At 40.0% G+C, this 18,715-nt stretch overlaps 1 protein-coding gene across 1 annotated transcript in view; it reads left to right on the top strand.

The window, feature by feature from the left end:
* Positions 1-18,715, top strand: part of WASHC4 (WASH complex subunit 4) — a 1,952,913-nt gene that overhangs the window by 273,533 nt on the left and 1,660,665 nt on the right. The window contains exon 6 of the mRNA XM_044087827.1: positions 14,186-14,253. Coding sequence (XP_043943762.1) covers positions 14,186-14,253 — 68 coding nt within the window. The remainder of the gene's footprint in view (positions 1-14,185; positions 14,254-18,715) is intronic.

Genomic DNA, 18,715 nt, shown 5'->3' with positions numbered 1-18,715 from the left:
TCAATGAGAATAAAAGAATTTTGAGAGATAATAAACAATTCTTGATAGACCTCTATTCTAATACTAAACACTTGGCATATGATCAAGAGTTTCTCTTAGTAACCTTAGACGTGGTGAGTCTTTTTACAACAATTCCTAACGATACAGGGATAAAATATATTATGGATTATTTAAAGACACACTCACAGTTTTCTGATAAGAAAATAGATTTAATTACTCTATTACTTGAAACAATTCTAACAAATAATGTGTTTATATTTAAAGAGGAGATATATTCACAGAGGGATGGCGTAGCTATGGGCACCTCCTGTGCCAATAGCTACGCCAACCTAGTCATGGCTAGGTGGGAAGATATTTTTCTATGTGATAACCCCCAATTTAAGGAAAGTGTAGGCATGTATTGCCGTTTTGTGGACGACCTTTTCTTTTTGTGGCTGGGTGATGAGGGATCCCTCAAGAACTTTGTAATGTATTTAGATAAGACGACTGAGTTTTTAAAATTTACCCTGAACTTTTCTACTGTCAACATTTCCTTTTTGGATGTTGAGGTACACAGAATGCCTAATGGCATGCTGAATACATCCATACACAGGAAGGGGCGTCATAGAAACAATCTGCTTCATAGACGAAGCATGCACCCCCGACATGTTTTTAATAATGTCCTAAAGGGACAATTCATGAGAGTGTCTAGACTCAACCCAAATCAAGGTATTTATGAACGTGAGAGACATGAGATGAAGGGCATGTTTTTAGAGAGAGGATATGGTGAAGATGAGATTCAGGAGACTATTGAGGCTGTAGATTCACTGAGGACTAGTAGTGCTAGACCCTATTTCATGGAGCAAGTTGAACAGATTAATAATACGGGGACTCCACAAACTGAAGTAAGGGCCATTTTAAATTACAGCAAAACAAACTTGGAAGTAAGAAGATCCATGACTAAGCACTGGGAGATTTTAACATCTGACAGTGGGGTGAGGGATGTAGTAGGTTTGGTACCACAAGTTACATTTAAAAACCATCCGAATTTGAAAAGTATATTATGCAGGCCGAGGTATGACAGATTTAGAACTAACGACAAGAACATTAATACAATACCATGTGGTAAGTGTAACCAATGTTCTGATATTAATGAGACAACCACGTTTACACATCCTACAACAGGACGTGTATTTTATTTTAAAACCAACACTAACTGTGAGAGTAAGAATGTGATCTATGTGGCGATGTGCAGTTCATGCACCGCATATTATGTAGGGAAAACCAATCGCACTCTTAAGGAGCGCATTAGAGAGCACAAGTATCAAATTAGGATAGGCTCAGATGTCAATGCTTTATCCAGGCATATCAAGAAGGAAGGTACACAACACACCTTTGATTTTTGTGTCATTCAACAGCTTACACAAGGTGTTAGAGGAGGAGATTTGATAAACAGGACCTTGGAGAATGAGACTAGATGGATTATTAGATGGAGGTCGGATACACCCCCTGGCCTCAATGACAAGGTACAAATTAAACCTTTCCTAAAGAGTAGGAGGTTGTGTAGGAAAAAACATTGAGTATGAGTATTAATGTTCTATCTTGTGATATTAAGAGATGTGTTATTTGGACACTTCAATCAGCATCCTTGGAACCCTGTATGCACATACATGCAATACATATATTCACTCAACCTGACTAAATGTTTTATTTTGAAGTATGGGTCCCCTTCTAGTTAATGTTTGGTTATTTTTGAGTCAGTAACATTTATGTATTGATATATATATATATATGTGTATATATTTAGATATACATATATGTGTGCATTTTTTTCTATATATATATACACATGTATGTGTTTTTAATGACTTGACCACCTAGAAGTTTGACATCTTTAGTCTTCACCCAAACGTAGGTTATAAATACATATATTTATTATGTTTAACATATATACAACTAAATATTATATATTGGCTTGGAAATCACAGTATATGCAGTCATATGATATATGCCAACTTGACAATGATAAATATTACATACATTGTGCAAGTTGTTCATAAAGGTTTTAATTTGTATGTTTATAGGTTAGTTTAACCAGTTATGTATTCTTCAATATTTATTTATGACTATGTGCATTATTGAACTGTAGATCAGTTTCATACCTGTTTGGTTTGAATATTTTATAACACATGTCTCTTAATGCACATAGTTAATTTATCTGTCTTTGAACAGCCCTTCATGGATCCTCATGAGAACGTACTTGTTTTAGATTTTGACGAGTGTGAGTTTTGCTAAATGTGCTGTAGGAGCAGGATGAACTGTCCGTAGGTGTTCGTTCCTACTGGGCTACTTAGTTTATACGTATCTCTTGTTATGTTAATGATTTCTCTGCACTACTAAAATGAAGAGCAACACCATGTACGTAGGGCTTGAGTAAGCTACAAAACATTGGTTTTAAATGTACATAGTTAGTCTACCTGCCCTTGGAAAATGGTCGCCTAATGAATTTTATGGGAACTTGTATTTTAAAAGTGTGAGGGTCGCCAAGAATGTTGCAAGAGCAATATGAACGTTTTTTCAGATGTTTGGTCTTATTGGACTTTTTAGTTTACATGCATTTTATGTTATGTTACTGGTCTAATCAGATTGTAGTTGAATATGTATTTTTTAAACAAAGATTTTACAGACCATTATATGTTAAAGCAGAATAAGAAGTGCATACTACTTTAAATCCCGCCCTTGACCGGGATATTGTATCCAATGAAAGTGGATGGTGTGCTTTTTAAACAGGAAAGATTTTTGTAAATACATAAAGAGTCGGAAGAAGCCCTTTGGCGAAAGCGCTCACTCGTTGTTAATAAAGAGCTCTTGAATTATTTACAGTTGTTTCGTGCTAAAATTTGTTGGACAACAGAGAGTTGGAGTATTTCAATGAGAGAATTCTCTTGTTACGTTTCATTGCCATCAAGGGTACCACGTTCATGGTGACTGGTATTGTCTTTAATACAAATATGAGTTGCAATATAAAGTGAGGGAAAACAGGCTTATGGTATATTTAAAAAGAAAGTCAGAGAAGAGAATTGGATAGCAGTGAGGAAGTAATTGAAGAAAGGAGAGTAAGGAGGCATAAGGAATGAAAAGGTAATTGCCACATTTAGGCATATAGTTTATCCTGGTTTTGACCAAGAACAGAGCCAGATTTTAGCTAGAAAGTCTTTGAGTGGTTTTGAAAGTTGTGAGGGTATATACCTGATGGATACAGGTAAGGAGTTCCAGGCCTTCGCCACTTTGCATGAATACAGAGCAGACAATGCCCAGCAGATTTGCTAGACAGACTAGTTTTTGTTCACTGGATCTCAATGATCAATTGGCCAAATTTGAAGCACATACTTGACGTGCCCTTTCAATTAACAAATTGTGCTGTGGAATACCAGTCCATTTGCTTATTTGTGTTTTTTATAAAACAAATAGTCTTTTCCTTCCACTTTCTTTTGCACAGCAGGAAATGTCATGTTTTCTCTGCAATTTTGAAACAGCTGTTTTTAAAAAATCTCATACTCAGTTTAACCTTTCTTTATTTCAGCCTCTGATTTTTGCAGTTTTATCTATGCATCTAAATAGTTAGTTAAAGCTCCTATTTTTAATAGCCTTTTGTTATTTGAGTTAATATACTCCAGTGTTTCATTTAGTTTAATCATGTCTGAGTACATTTGATTTATTGATGTCCTTCAAGGATGCATCTGCAGTCTTTACAAATGGGTTTTCCTGTCGTCAGGCAGCCCTTCGGTCGGCCGGATTCCAAAGTCTGGGTCTGGCTTCGGCTGGTGTCGCACTTCACCCGACGTCATTGCGGCAGTCATTCGGGTATAAAGGCATCAGCCGACGCCATTTTCCTCAGTCTTTCTTGCCGCGTGGCGCCCGAAGCAGAAGCTGTTCGCAAGTGCCGGTCGGTCAGATCCAGAGATTACTACTACCGAATACTACTTCGAAGACTTCTATAAAGCTGGCACCCGTTGGGGACTCTTTCTTGCCTCAGCCGATGTCAGAGAAAGTTAATAACTGTTTATCTTGTGGGAAACAAATACCTCATAAAGATTTCCACTCCTATTGCATACATTGTTTAGGCCCAGACCACGACGTAGCAGCTTGTCTAGCCTGTGCTTCTTTTAACCGACGGACGCTTAGACGTCGCTCGGACTTTGCTGAACAGATTTTCGCCCGATTTTGCCTACATTATGCCGCCGGATCCCCCGACCACGCAAATAACCAAAAACGCAAAGAAAAGGACCGACACTCGCGGTCCGCGGTTTCGGCCGAAACCGCGGTTAAGCAAACCACGAGTGTCTTGGTTCTTTCTTCAGCCGATAACTTGCTTTCTACCGAGGCCTCTTCTAACCTGGTAGAAACGGCTTCTGAAATCCAACTTTCTGTTGCGATTTCACAGGATTTATCAGACACCATTCCCCTAGATATTTCTACCCTTGCACGTGGAGCTGCTAGGCCTCCTCCAGCTATGTCTATTAAGGCCTTTGCCAGGGCTAAAGCAGCCAAAGCATCAAAACCTGTGCCTGCCAAGCCCCCCTCTCACAGGCCCAGCACCAGCTCCCATATGCTTTCTTTGGCAGAGGATCTCCTCTCTTTAATTCGTGGAGCCCAGCCTCATCCAGACAGGGCCTCACTCCCACCTACAGAAAAGAGGCCTAGAGCAGAGCCCCTGAGCCAGTAGCCACAGATGATTCCTCTGATGACTCAGAACATACAGACCCTCCTGAGGCTTCTTATTCTCCTTACGAAGACTCTGATGCTGAGGAGTCCATCCCTTCAGCCTCCCCTCCTGAGGAATTTTCCTTTGGGGAAACCTTGCATGCTATGAGGGAACAATTTCAGTGGCAGGGCCAAGATTTCTCAGACTCTAGAAAAAGGCTTAGGACCTTTCTACATTTGCCACAGCACAGGCCTTTAGCTATACCTCCAGTTCTATCTGTTGTTGATGATGCATTTAATGATGCTTGCACTGCTCCTGATACTTTCCTCCGGCTCCTGCTAAGCCCGATAGGTACTACAGGGTCCCGGACACTCATCACCACTTATATAAGGCTCCTTTTGCAGATCCAGAGACTATCTCCCAGGGCCCTAAAGCTGTAGCAGCTACTTCTTCTAAAAACCCCCTCCCCTCTGAAAGGGAATCCAGGTCCTTAGAGAGATGGGGTAAAAAAGTTTACACCTCTGCTAGAGCTTTGAACTGCCAATTTCATATGATTCAATATCAAGAGTTTATGCTTGACCAGTTGACTAAAAAGCTGTCCTCTGAAGAATCTTTAGATAAAAAGTATGTTCAAGAAATGTTACATAACATACAGCAGGTTAGTAACCATTCTTTAAAATGTGGCTATGATGCACTGGAGGCTTCCTTTAGATCAGCCATGACTGGCACAGTTATCAGGAGACATGCATGGTTGAAAGAACAGGCATTACCAGACCATGTCAAATCTAAGCTTTTGGATGCACCTATGGACAAGGTCAATTTATTTGGTGCCCCGCACAGCAGGTACTAAAAAAGATGGAAGAGAAAGCAAAATCTGTGCAAACAGTGAAAGATTTCTTACAAGTTCAACCTCCAAGGTTTAGCAGGAACTGGCCCTCCAAGAATTGGTCCTTTCCGGACTCCTCTAAGGCACAAAGAGGCAGGAATAGGCGCTCTAGAGGCAGGAACCAATCCAGGGGTGCCTACAGGGGTCGCCAGTGGCAGGGTAACAACCAACGAGGCACGGATACAGCCACCACCACTACAACAACTCAATCACAGTGACTTGGTGGTGGCACCACCTACCAGGGAACAACTAGAAGCACCCTTAGGCGGAAAGCTAACATTATTTTCAAGAAACTGGCACTGCATTACAAGAGAAAAATGGATTTTGCAGACTATAGACAAAGGTTACAGGTTCCATTTTCATACACTACCAGGAAAGAGAGGAATGCCAAACCTACCACCTTCTCAAAGGGCAGAAGCTCTAAAACAAATATCTCAATTATTAAGAATGAGAGCTGTGGAAAAGGTACCATTTACGGAGCAAGGGAAGGGATTTTACTCCAGGCTCTTCCTGGTACCAAGAAAGGAAAACAAATGGAGGCCTATTCTAGACCTGTCCGCTTTAAACACATTCCTCATTGTTCCAAAATTCAAAATGCTGACCCTACAGCAGCTTCTTCCCATGCTGGGCAAGGAGTCTTGGCTGGTAACTCTAGATCTCAAGGAGGCATACCTGCACGTCCCCATAAGACCAATTTGCAGAAGATACCTCAGATTTCCTGCAGGATCAGAGCATTATCAATTCTCAGCATTGCCCTTTGGCTTATCTACTGCGCCCAGAGTGTTCACAAAATGCCTGGCATCAGTAATCGCTCATTGCAGACTTCAGGGAATTCAAATCTATCCCTACCTGGATGACTGCCTGACACAAGCAGACAACAAAAACAAACTAACAGAAGACTTACAAAGAGTCATCTACCTGCTGCAAGCCCTGGGATATACAGTCAATACAAAAAAGTCAAGGCTGATTCCATCCCAAAGAATAACCTTACTGGGTGCAGAATTGGACACATCAAAACAAATGGCATTTCTAACTGCAGAAAAGAAAGAGCAACTTCCTCTCTACTTCTTGGCATTAACAAAGCAGAGCCATCTAACTGCAAGAAAAGTGCTACAAGCTCTAGGCTTCATGGCCTCCTGCATAATACTGGTCCCTCATGCCAGGCTGCATATGAGAAAGCTACAGTGGTACCTAAAGAATTTGTGGTCTCAGCACAAGCACAGCCTAGAAACCAAAATTCCAATGATCCCATGCCTGAAGCAAGAGTTCTTATGGTGGGCTCAGGCCTGTCAATCAAACACAGGACTGCCCTTCTGCAAAAGTCAACCAAGACAAACCATCACGACAGATGCCTCAGACCTCGGCTGGGGGGCACACATGATGGGCAAGTGCATTCAAGGCCTATGGACTCAAGACCAGCTGCATCTGCACATAAATCTAAAAGAAATGATGGCAGTAAAATTGGCAATCCAGGCATTCAGACCTTTTCTCCAAGAAGGCCAGTTGATGATAAGGACAGACAACACCACAGTTATGTGGTACATCAACAAACAGGGAGGCACACACTCATACCCTCTATGCCGGCTGGCACTGGACCTATGGGATGTGGCACTGAGCTACAACATTCAGTTACAGGCAATTTATGTACCAGGGAAGGAAAACATTCTAGCAGACATATTAAGCAGAACTACAACAGATGCTCATGAATGGATGCTGCACCCGGACATCTTCAAAACCATCACAAGAGAATGGGGATTACCACAAATAGACTTGTTTGCATCCCCATTCAATCACCAGTTGAAGAAATTCTGCACAAGGACTTACCACCCACTTGCTTGGACGGTGGACTCCCTATCCTTCAGTTGGAAAAGCCTGACAGCATACGCATTCCCACCACTTCCTTTGATGCACAAGGTGCTTCTCAAGATCAAAGAGGAACGTCCGAGGATCATTCTGATAGCCCCAGACTGGCCAAGACAACATTGGTATCCACTGCTGAGGAGCATGTCCCGGGAACAAATATGGACACTGCCCTGATCCCATTACTGCTGACACAGAACAACTACAACATCCTGCATCCAAACCTAAAAACTCTGCAGCTAACTGCCTGGAACATTACATAACAGCAATTAACCCAAATTTATACCAAAGGGTTAAAGACATAATCCTGGAGGCTCGTAGACCTTCAACAAGAAAGAATTATGCAGCAAAATGGAAGAGATATCTCATCTGGAGTACTGCAAAGGGGCAAGATGTGACACTGGTGAACATAGCCAACATCCTGGAGTACTTGGCGGAGCTCTTTCATACAGGCCTGTCCTATTCCTCCATCAAGATACATGCATCAGCTATTTCAGCAGAATACAGCTTGGATCCTCCTGTCTTCTCGCATCCTCTGCTCAGACAGTTTCTGACAGGAATTAAAAATGTAAAACCTCCCAGGAAACCTCCATTGCCAGCGTGGGACTTGAACTTTGTGCTAGAAAAACTGAGACTACCTCCTTTCGAACCAGCAGCTACAGCAGAATTGCAATACTTATCCTGGAAGACTGCTTTCCTGCTGGCAATAACTTCAGCAAGAAGGGTCTCTGAACTACAGGCATTAATGGCAGTACAACCCTTCCTGATCTTCCATCAAGATAGAGTGTCCTTGAGAACAAATCCTACATTTATGCCTAAGGTGGTATCCAGAGTCTCTTTAAATCAGGCTATCCACCTTCCTACATTCTTCCCCAATCCACAGAACAGGCCAGAAAAGTTCTTGCATACCTTGGATGTACACAGACAATTACGCTACTACCTGGACAGGACAAAAACAATAGAAAACTGACCAGCTTCTGGTAGCATATGCAACAGGAAAGGAAGGAAAACCAATTTCTAAACAGACAATCTCCAAATGGATAGGAAATTGCATTAAATTTTGTTACTCCTACCATGGAAAGAAAACTCCAGAGAACATCAGGCCTCACTCCACAAGGGCTACAGCCACTACCACAGCTTTCTTACGAGGAGTGGCTACCAAGGACATTATAGAGGCTGCTACTTGGACCTCCGTGCATACATTTGCCAAGCATTATAATTTACCTCTATACTCTAAATCCCGTGCTGGTTTTGCCACTGCTGTTTTGCAAGGGATGCTGACTACACCATAATCTATTCTCATTTCCTCCTCCCCTAGTCTAGCTATGGTATTCTACCCATTTAGAAGACTGCAGATGCATCCTTGAAGGACATAGTACAGTTTTGTACCTACCATAAATGTAGATGTCCTAGAGGAATGCATCTGCAGTCAGGATTACCCACTCTCCTTCCCCTCTGAGGTACTCCTAGGGTACTTACCAATCTTCAGCTAGCTTGGGGATCTATTATGGTGTATTTGTTTGTATATATGTACATACATGCTTATTTTGTGTGTTTGCTCTCTACTATTTGGAAACTTTGGCATTTATCTAAATTTAGCCATCCAAGAGGGCACCTGGCATCTGGGGCAAGAAACACTGAGGAAAATGGCGTCGGCTGATGCCTTTATACCCGAATGACTGCCGCAATGACGTCGGGTGAAGTGCGACACCAGCCGGACCCAGACTTTGGAACTGCTGATCAAGGGCTGCCTGACGACAGGACAACCCATTTGTAAAGACTGCAGATGCATTCCTCTCAGACATCTACATTTATGGTAGGTACAAAACTGTACTTTTTTCTGCAAATTACTGGATGTGTACCAAAGCTGAAGCTTGAACTGTTTTTTTTTTGTTGGACAGCTGCAGGATTCTTTCCAGCCTGTGTCTTCTCTGTCTTTTCTGGTTGATTTTGGTTCAGGTTCTCAAGATTTATTCTTTGCTTGCATCCAGGCAGTGTACTTACTAGTCAGTAACTGAATTTTACTCAGGCTAACAATATCACTGGCTGTTATTTCTTGGTTTCCTTTTCTGCCCTGGGGGAGTTGAAATTAAGCTGTTGATCAGTGTGCAGCCATTTTGGAAGTCACCTTCCAACAAAATCATTTATGTAAATGCTGTTTTTGCTTGTGAGGAGCTATAATGTAAATTGTTATTATATATGTTCTTAGTGAAATGAATTGCTTGGGAGAGACAGAACCAGAGAGCTTCCATAGCTGCTCACATAGATGGGTGTTGTCTGTATCGTGAAGGCCATAACTTTCTATGCTGCCAAACTGCTGAGAGGCCACTGTGTGCAGTGAGGAGTAGTCTAGGAGTGTCTCTGGCACCTTCATAGTAATGATGTTGCTTGGCATTTTCTGAGTGGCAGTCACAGCTGGCTCTTTGAGATTGGCACATCTCTTCTAGCACATTGTTTATCCCTCCTTTAAAAGAGAGATGAGCAAACGGAGGCCTGTCATTCCTCACTTTCCCCACACATGCTCAAGCTGCTAAATGAACCCTGATATACTAAGTGTTTTATCCCTCTGTGCCAAGGAGTTGGCCACATGTAATGCATATTAGCTGTTAGTTGTCTGTAAAGAAATTATAACAGTTTGGGAGAAGGGTGTTTTGAAAAAGAACATTGCTTTTGTAACTCTGACTAAAACATTCAGGCAATGCAGCAGTTGTATACATATGTGCTAATTCTTTAACTTTTCTCACGTACTACTTTTATTCTGACTGTACTGAATATTGCATGACTGGCATTTGTGTTTATCAGCCACAGTGAAACAGTACATGCCATGACCTGATTTTGGTCCTGTAGTTGTTTTTGTGCATTTATTGTTAACAAGAAGAAAGTAAAAACCTTAAACCATTTACTAAATGTGTTACTTTACTAAAACAAATTTAGTGATATTTAAAAACGGTGGGGTATAAATATAAGTTTTTCATTTATATTTTAAAGTATACAGTACTCTTGAAAAAAGCTGCCCTGCTACAGAAGTATAATTTCATGCTGTGTGCACAATATTGTTTCTGTTTGCATTTTTATTTTATTGATTGATAACTGAGTGGTTAGGCTGGTACAAAACCTTTTTCAGGGACAGCCCAGGCCTAATGGCATTCCACTGTAGCATAAAACGTAAAATTATTTATTTAATACAACTCCACAGTGAATAAGTTGACTGTTAAACATTTAAATAAAAATGCTAGTCATAACTTTAGGCAAAGAAGAAATAATTAAATGTGTACAAAATTAGACCTATATACAACCAAAGTTAAATTTAGCATACACAGACATTGAAAGTGTAACATGTGAGTGTCTAGTGTCATATACTTAGATATGAGGCATCGATTTATAGCTAGCATCTCCAAAGCATGCATAGTGTATTCCTGGGATGTATCTGACTTCGGCTTTTTATTTGTTTATTATTTATTTTACATTTGTTTACCAGGAAAGTCCTATTGGACACAGGTCTTTTTTCAGCAGAGGCCCGGGGAGAAAATCTCCGGCATTAAGGAGTATGAATATTGTAAAGGTTACAATAATACAAGGAAATTCCAGTAGCAGTTCACAGTTCGCAATAGTACAGTGTTGAGCAATACAGATCTGTAGAGGTTATGTTGACATAAGTGACATAAAAGTATATACATTTAAATAACAAGGAGTAGCAAGTTACAACAGAAGTGGGTTCATAGGTTTGAGTAAAAAAGTACCAAGAGTGAGATGTGGGTAAATATACTAAGGTTAGAGTTTGCCAGTTGAGTTGCATGAACAGAGCCAGGTGTCTACTAAGTGAGTAGTTAGGAGCTTTTTAAATTGTACTGTGGAGCAGTTGGAGGTAATAGGGGTTGTCAGTTTATTCCATATTTTGGGAATGACATTTGAGAAGAGAGACTCCCCGGCCGAGTTGTTTGCTCTGGTGGTGTCTAAAAGGAGTTTATTACTGGAACGGATGGCTCTAGAAGTAGTGTATGCTTTTATAAGATTTTTGAGAGCAGGGATTGTGTCTGGTTGATAAGATTTTGTGGGCAAAGGTTAATTGTTTATAGCATAGCATTTGAGGGAGTTCTAGCCATTTTAGTTGTTTAAGAGCCACACGGTGATGTGACCGGTGTGTGGCATTTGTTTCAAATCTGGCAATTTTATTGTAACAGGATTCCAGCTTGGTAAGATCAGTTTGACAGAGGTTGCTTAGTCTTGGAGAGGCATATAGGAGAGTTGATAGGAGGTGTGTGTGGACAATGTACCTTTTGTGGTTCTGGTTTAAAAAATTGTTTATTTTTGTAAAGAAGACGTAGTTTATTGTGGAACTTCTTAATGGTTTGAGCAATATGAATGTCGAAATTCAGATTAGTATCAATTTTGACACTTTGCAGTTTAGTGAGTGTTATTGAGGTAATAGTTTTATTTTTTGATTCTATATTGAAAGTTAGGTGAGGAGAGAGAGTTCTTTAGGGATAGAAGAGAAGGAGCTTAGTTTTATTAGGGTTTAGAATGAGTTTGGAATTGGAGAGCCATGTTTCAACAAATAGAAATGAATCTTGGGTTATGGAGTGGAGGTCTTATAGGGAGGATGCTGTGTATGTTACAGCTGAGTCATATACATATTGTATCACAGAGGCATGAAGAGTGGAGGTCTGGAGTTGATTGGTGAGTAGGGTGAAAAGTAGGGACCCGATAATGGAGCCTTGTGGGACCCCTAAGACAACTGGGAGAAGAGTGGAGAGGTGGTGTTGCCACTGTATGGCCTGCTGACATCCTGATAGGTAGCTTTGGAACCAGGTGATAGAGGAGCTACTAAGGTTTAGGGAAGAGAGCACATTAATGAGTTTATTGTGATTTACCATTATCAAAGGCTTTGGACAAGTCTAAAAATATGGCAGATACAAACTGACCTTGATTTCTGTAGTGATTAACTATATTAGTGAAGGACATTAGAGCTGTGGTGGTGCTGTGATAGGGGCAAAAATCGTGTTGTGTGTATGATTGTTTGTGAAGGTAGTCCATGAGTTAGGTATGGACAACTCTTTCTAAGATTTTAGATAAGGGTGATAAAATGGCAATTGGACGATAATTGTAAGTTCAGTAGAATTACCTCCTTTGTGTAAAGGTATAATATGGGAGATCTTCCAGATAGCAGGTACTGTGCTCTCAGATATTGATGTTAATGAGTATAGCTATTGGGTATGCTATTCCTTCTGTTGCAATTTGCAGAAAGTCGTCTGGGAAGCTGTCAGTGGCTAGGGTGGTTGGTTTTAGTTTTCGAGTTAGTTTTTTTTATGCAATCTACAGACACTGGCTGTAATGTAAATTGGTTGGGGCTATTTTGGAAGGAGTTGCTCTTCTGGGGAGCTGCAGGAGCAGAGTTGTTGGAGATGTTATGAATTAGCAAGGGCTAGGATAGTTTATGTAAAGTAGTTATAAAATTGGGTTGCTATATTATCAGTTGCTCTTTGAGGTTAGAGTGGGGGTAGTTACTTTCCCTGGTTTAAGTATATTAACTGCAGTCCAGAACTTTTGAGGGTTATTCTGGTGTTTTTTTTTTTTTTTTATAAATATTATGGTAGTAATTGATTTGGTCTTGTTTCACAAGTTTCTTAACTTTGTTTTGCAGTTTAAGAATGCTTGTTTTGTAATTTAGGTTTTGTTTTTGGGATATTGTTCCCAGGTCTTGTTGAGTAAGGATCTGCATTCTTTACTTTGCCAGGCTGCATAGTTGCCTTTCACTCTAATGGTTCGGGAGGAAGCGTGACAGTTTTTAATATATCTAAAAACATAGTATTAAAGGAGTTCTCACAGCCTCATCAAGGGGTAGTTTAAGAAAATCCCAGTTACAACTTTTTAGAGCAGTGATGAATCTGTGTGGGTTGAAGCTTTTTTTTTGTTTCTGATTGTGCGGTAGGTGGTTTGGTTATTTTGATAAAAACAGGTATGTATAATGAAAGTAGGAAGGTGGTCACTCAGACCATCAGGAAGACGACCTGCCTGAGATGATAGGGAGGTGTTACTAACTAGAATCCAGTCGAGCATAGACTGATGTTTGGAAAATGTTTCAGTTTTTCTAGGGGAGGTGATTAGTCGAGTGAACCCATGAGGTTTAAGATGGGATGTTGGATTCTGAGAGGAGCAGTCTAGCCATTCAATATTGAAATTACCCATCAGGACTGTTTGTTGAGGGATTGAGTTAGAGGCCTAGTGTAGTATGTCTTCTCGTGTGGAAATATTGTTTCCTGCTGGGATGTAACTACCAATGACTATAATGTGTTTTTTTGGGGTTGATTAGTAAAGATTAGTTCAGCATTTCAAAATCAGGGATGTCTCATTCAGGATAATCAAATGTTAGGTGATCTTTGAGTAAGATAGCTACTACCTCGCCTTTTTGGTTGTCCTTTCTTTGTATAGTATATTGTATCCTGGGGCTACAATTTCATTGCTTCAAAATAATGTTCATTGTTGCCCTTCCACTTTTCTTCCTTGTTTGTTAGTAATACAGACTGCTACATCAGATCTGTCTATCATTTGATTTATTGTAGTCAATCTTCCATTGAAGTCCAGTGGTTGCTGTTGGCAAGCTTTTTTTTAACCTGAAAAGTGAGTGACATGGATTTACTAGATTGCTTCAAATGAGTAGTGAACTTGTACTTTGCATAATTTGAAATCCTTTGGTTATGACAGTACCCTCATTATTTTGAAGCAAAATATGTATTAATTCTTTTTTTCTTTTTTAGCAACTGAGTCAAGCATGTTGGAAGGTGACTGTCAGATACAGATGGGGAGATATGTTTGTTTCTTACAGGTACAGTTACAGTTTGTTAATGTAAAGTTTACATTCTTAAGCAACAAGTTTGTGCCTCACTGTGGAAACCGAAATGTATACACAAACACTTGTTCGCTCTCACTCCATTCAAGCTCTTTTTTTCTGTTTCATCATGTGAGTGCCATCTACACTTTTTATTTTGCCACAAATTGTTTGGGATAATATGCTTAAAATAGCGCTGGCAGTAACATACTACAGTTTAGAAATCTTTCAAAGTATTTTATTTGTTATACATTGATATCAGAAATAACCGTCTGAAATAATAGTAATATTCCATAAGACACTTTCATTTTGTGTTGCTTGTATGAGTTAAGCTGTGTCTGCATTTTATTATTTTTAATGTACCTTTCATGTTTTTATTTGAACGTGTTTCATATCTTGTCACACTTTGAAAACTTCTGGTTGGATTGCTTTGGAACTGAATTACAGTTTTTAATTTGAAAAATCATTAATGATGTTGATGAGTATACTGATGTTTCAGCACAAAATTTTGTGGCAGCAATCTTTATTATGTATGTCTCATTATTTATAAAGTCAGTGTAGGAAGAAGTGAGAAACACAATTGTATTTTGATTGGCTCTGAGGTTCAGGTTTATTACCGCCATTCATGGAGTCAGCAACCACGGTAGAAGACAAATGACCAGAGGTAGTTGTCATAGTTACTTACCTTGTATAAACTTCTCTACATAAGACCAAAAACAAGAAGCTTAAACTGAGAGTATCGAGCCACCACTGAAGTGGTATGTTAAGCTTATGGGAGTTTAAGGGAAAGTATTGGTATGTCTTTGTGAGTGAAGTAGTTCAGGGATTCATTTCTTAAATTACATCGCTTTGACACTTGGGAAGACATCCATCATTATACTTGAACTTCAACAGTGTACTTTTAATTGATCAGTAGAAACTGCATATTTATGATAAAACCAGCATACTGTACAATAATTGGAGAAAACAGAATAATCCTTGATATATTGTTGATCTCTTTCTGTACTTTAAGAACTGCAGTTGTGATCTTTAGAATAGTAGTATTGAAAGTGCGATAAGGAAAAGTGTGTGTTAAATCCTGAGGTTATGGTACTGTGGACTGGACTAGTCCTTGTACTCCAGTGTTTAGTTATTGCATTTAAGTAGCACATAGGTCTCAACTTCTTAAGAGGCCAGTGCAGAACACGGACCCTAGCAGTGTGTGACAGTCAAAGTGTGGGGCACCCTGTTTTCACACTGCATGAAAACGCATCATTTTCATGGGTTGTGGTTGAAGTGGGATTTCTGCCAGAAGTATTCAGTTAGTTCTATATATTTGTTAAATTCAGGAGACACACATGTCAATAAACAAAATAGTCAGCAGAAACCATTGGTAAAATGAAATATACTCAGTAGAAAATTACTACATAACAGTATTCAAGTGCAGCTATTTAAAAAGAAATGATATCCAGCACCTACGTTTTCAGCCCCTCAACATCTTCTTCATACTAAATCTTTTAACTTAACCGATCAAGAACAAATCAGAGCAGAATTGGGGGCAAATCATGAGTTAATCAGGGACACTTTTAAAATATTGCTGCCATTAGCTTGAGACATTGACAGAATAAGACAGAATAGGAGAATGTGAATTAATACATCATTTCTGAAATAGAAGTCTGTAAATTGTCACTGTTTATTAAATGTATTGCACCACCTTTTCTCCAAAGGTCACCAGCCTAACTCTCAAATCAGGGACAAATCCAGAAGTAATCAGAGACACTTGAAATATTATTACTGTTAACTTAAGAAATTGACAGAATAGAGAATGTGAATTAATATACATTTTCTTAAATAAGTTTATAATTCTAATTCTTGCCATTTTCCAAGTGTAAGTCATCTTTTCTTTAAAATCACCACTTTTAGGAGGGATAAAAAAGGACAGAGCTAACTGAGTCAAAATCAGTTACTAGTCAGTACATAAATAAAATAAGCAAAGTTAGTTGACTAAAATATAAATAACCAAACACTAACACTGTTTTTTGAGTGTTATGCATAGTTCTTGTGTCAATAAAATATTTCACTGGCAAACCTGGTGTGGTTCTTTGACTTTGGCTAAGATGACAAAAAGTATTCATAGGAAGTTTTGGTGCAGCGGTTAGCGTTGTCGCCTCACAGCAAGAGGTTCTCCTGTTTGATTCTCGGCTGGGGTGCCTTCTGTGCGGAGTCTGCATGTCCAAACTGTGGTCTCGGGGGTTTCCTCTGGGTGCTCCGGTTTCCTCCCACATCACAAAGACATGCTGTAGGTGGATTGGACACTCTAAATTGGCCCTAGGCCTGAGTGCGTGCATGTGTGTGCCTCCTGTGGAAGGTTGGGCGCTGGGCTGGCAACTCGACACTGTAAAACTCCACTGCCAATCATGAGCGGACAGGTGATCCGCTGTGGTGACCCCTAACCAGGAAAAGCCAAAAGAAGAAGATTCATAGGAAGGTTTTTTTATCTGCATTAGTAAGCTATAAACAATGAACAGTCAGGGAGATCTTTAAGGGGAATATTTTCTGTTGTGTATATTTTTGTTTTATACAGGAAGATACTGTCGCTTATCCCTTTCTAACAGATGACGAATAGGTGGGGTAGTTCGCTTAGATGCTTTATTACATAGAAGCACATCAGGATGGATAGCAGCATCATAAAATATAAACAAACCAGTTAACAGACAGACCTTACAGACATGCATACTTAATCTGAACAACTTACTACAAAATGGCAGTCAGGCTCGCATGTGCTCAGTATTTATACACTTGTGCAAGCCCTTGGATAGCTTCTTAAAGATACATACATGCACATTGATCTACTGATAATGTCTACATTAGAAACCTCCGCCTGAAATTATAGTAGCAGTAGTGAACAGTCAAAAGTAGAAACATAATGAGGAAATGAAATGGACAAAATTAGAGGGAAAAATAAACAGGGAAATTACTATTTCTGTAGGAAAGTATTCTACATTAGTAATGTTCAAGCACCAAATTATAGCAATTGCTGTTATAAACCTAGAATGTTGCTTGACTAACAGGATTTGTGTTAACATGCATTTTCTGAAAGATATGAAGCCAGAAACCCAAATGTATGTCATTATTTAGTGACTTGAATCCTCCGTTATTTGCCAGAAAATCACAAATTTAATGAGCAACAGACGAAAATATGAGGCAAAAATCTGGAGCCCTACTCCTGTCTGAGATAATATTTAATCTCTCCTACACTACACATTCAACCACTTACCTCTGCCCAGTAAAGAAACAAAGCAGCTGTAGCTCTGCAGGTCCAGTAGTACCCAACCCCCAAATGCAATCAGAAGAAAAAAACATAATAATAATAATCCAAGGCAAGGGTGTAGCTCCCAGGCAGCAGCAGCAGCTGGCAACCCAGCAAGAGCACCGCCATGACCATCCCAGCCAAAGTAAAGCAAATCTCAGCCCTTTGTAAGCTCTTTTCCCTCAGGTTGTTAGTGGTCTGGTGTACAGTCAGTGTACCTGATGAATTGCAATGCCCATAGCAACTCCCATACCAGCTGGTGCCTCCTCATCCAGTCTCTGTATCCGGTCCCTCTTATCCATAGCCAGAGCAAGTGAAAGTTCAAATGAATCCTCCGCTCAGGAAACACCATTCAGGATGCCATGCAGTTAGATGAAGGCCTCCTAACCAGCCATCAGTCCAAGTATGATGACCTTTCTGTGCCTTGCAATACCCTTTTAGAAGGTATTTCAACAGTGAGAAAACTAGTAGCGGCAAGCGATTACCCACATTTTGTGCCTCCTGATTGGCAGTCTTTGGCTTAGAGCAGTTAGCTGATTGGCTTGTATACAGCAATGCCAGTTGGCTGTAATTGCTGTACCAGCTTGTCACAAATCACAAAGTGGAGACACCACTGTTCCATGTGTAAGAGTGGGCATAACTGATCACAAATGCAGAGTGTTCTGCACAATCTAGAGCACTTGGCTGCTCAGAAGTAGCATATATGTTGTGGGCACTGAGTTGTAGTGCAAAGTCAAAACTGAAAAAAATCATAATATAAATAAATAAACGAGTAAAATTTGAAGTTGTGACACTGACCTTCAGAATGTTTTTGAATCACAGTTTATTTTTTAAAGTGTTGATGTTCATCGTGTTACACTGCTGCAGTCGTCACACTTGGGTTATCCTGCCATCAGGCGGTCCCGCAGTCGGCCAGAGTTCCAAAGTCTTGGTCCGGCGTCGGTTGCTGTCGCTTCTTCCCTGACGTCAGTGCGCCAGGGGTATATAATATGCATCCGACGCCATTTTCTTCAGTCTTTCTTGCCGCATGGTGCCCGAAGCAGAAGCAGTTCGCAAGTGCCGGTCGGCCGACTCCTGAGATTTTCGAAGTCGAATTTCAGATCTGAAGTCTTCAATAAAGCTAAGTACCCCGTTGGGGAAACCTTTTTCTTGCCTCAGACCGATGTCAGA

This window comes from Protopterus annectens, chromosome 11.part0, assembly GCF_019279795.1.
Source record: "Protopterus annectens isolate FY-2018-M chromosome 11.part0, PAN1.0, whole genome shotgun sequence".
NCBI lineage: Eukaryota > Metazoa > Chordata > Ceratodontiformes > Protopteridae > Protopterus > Protopterus annectens.
The sequence above is the reverse complement of the archived record's forward strand: the minus strand, read 5'-3'. Positions and strand labels throughout refer to the sequence as shown.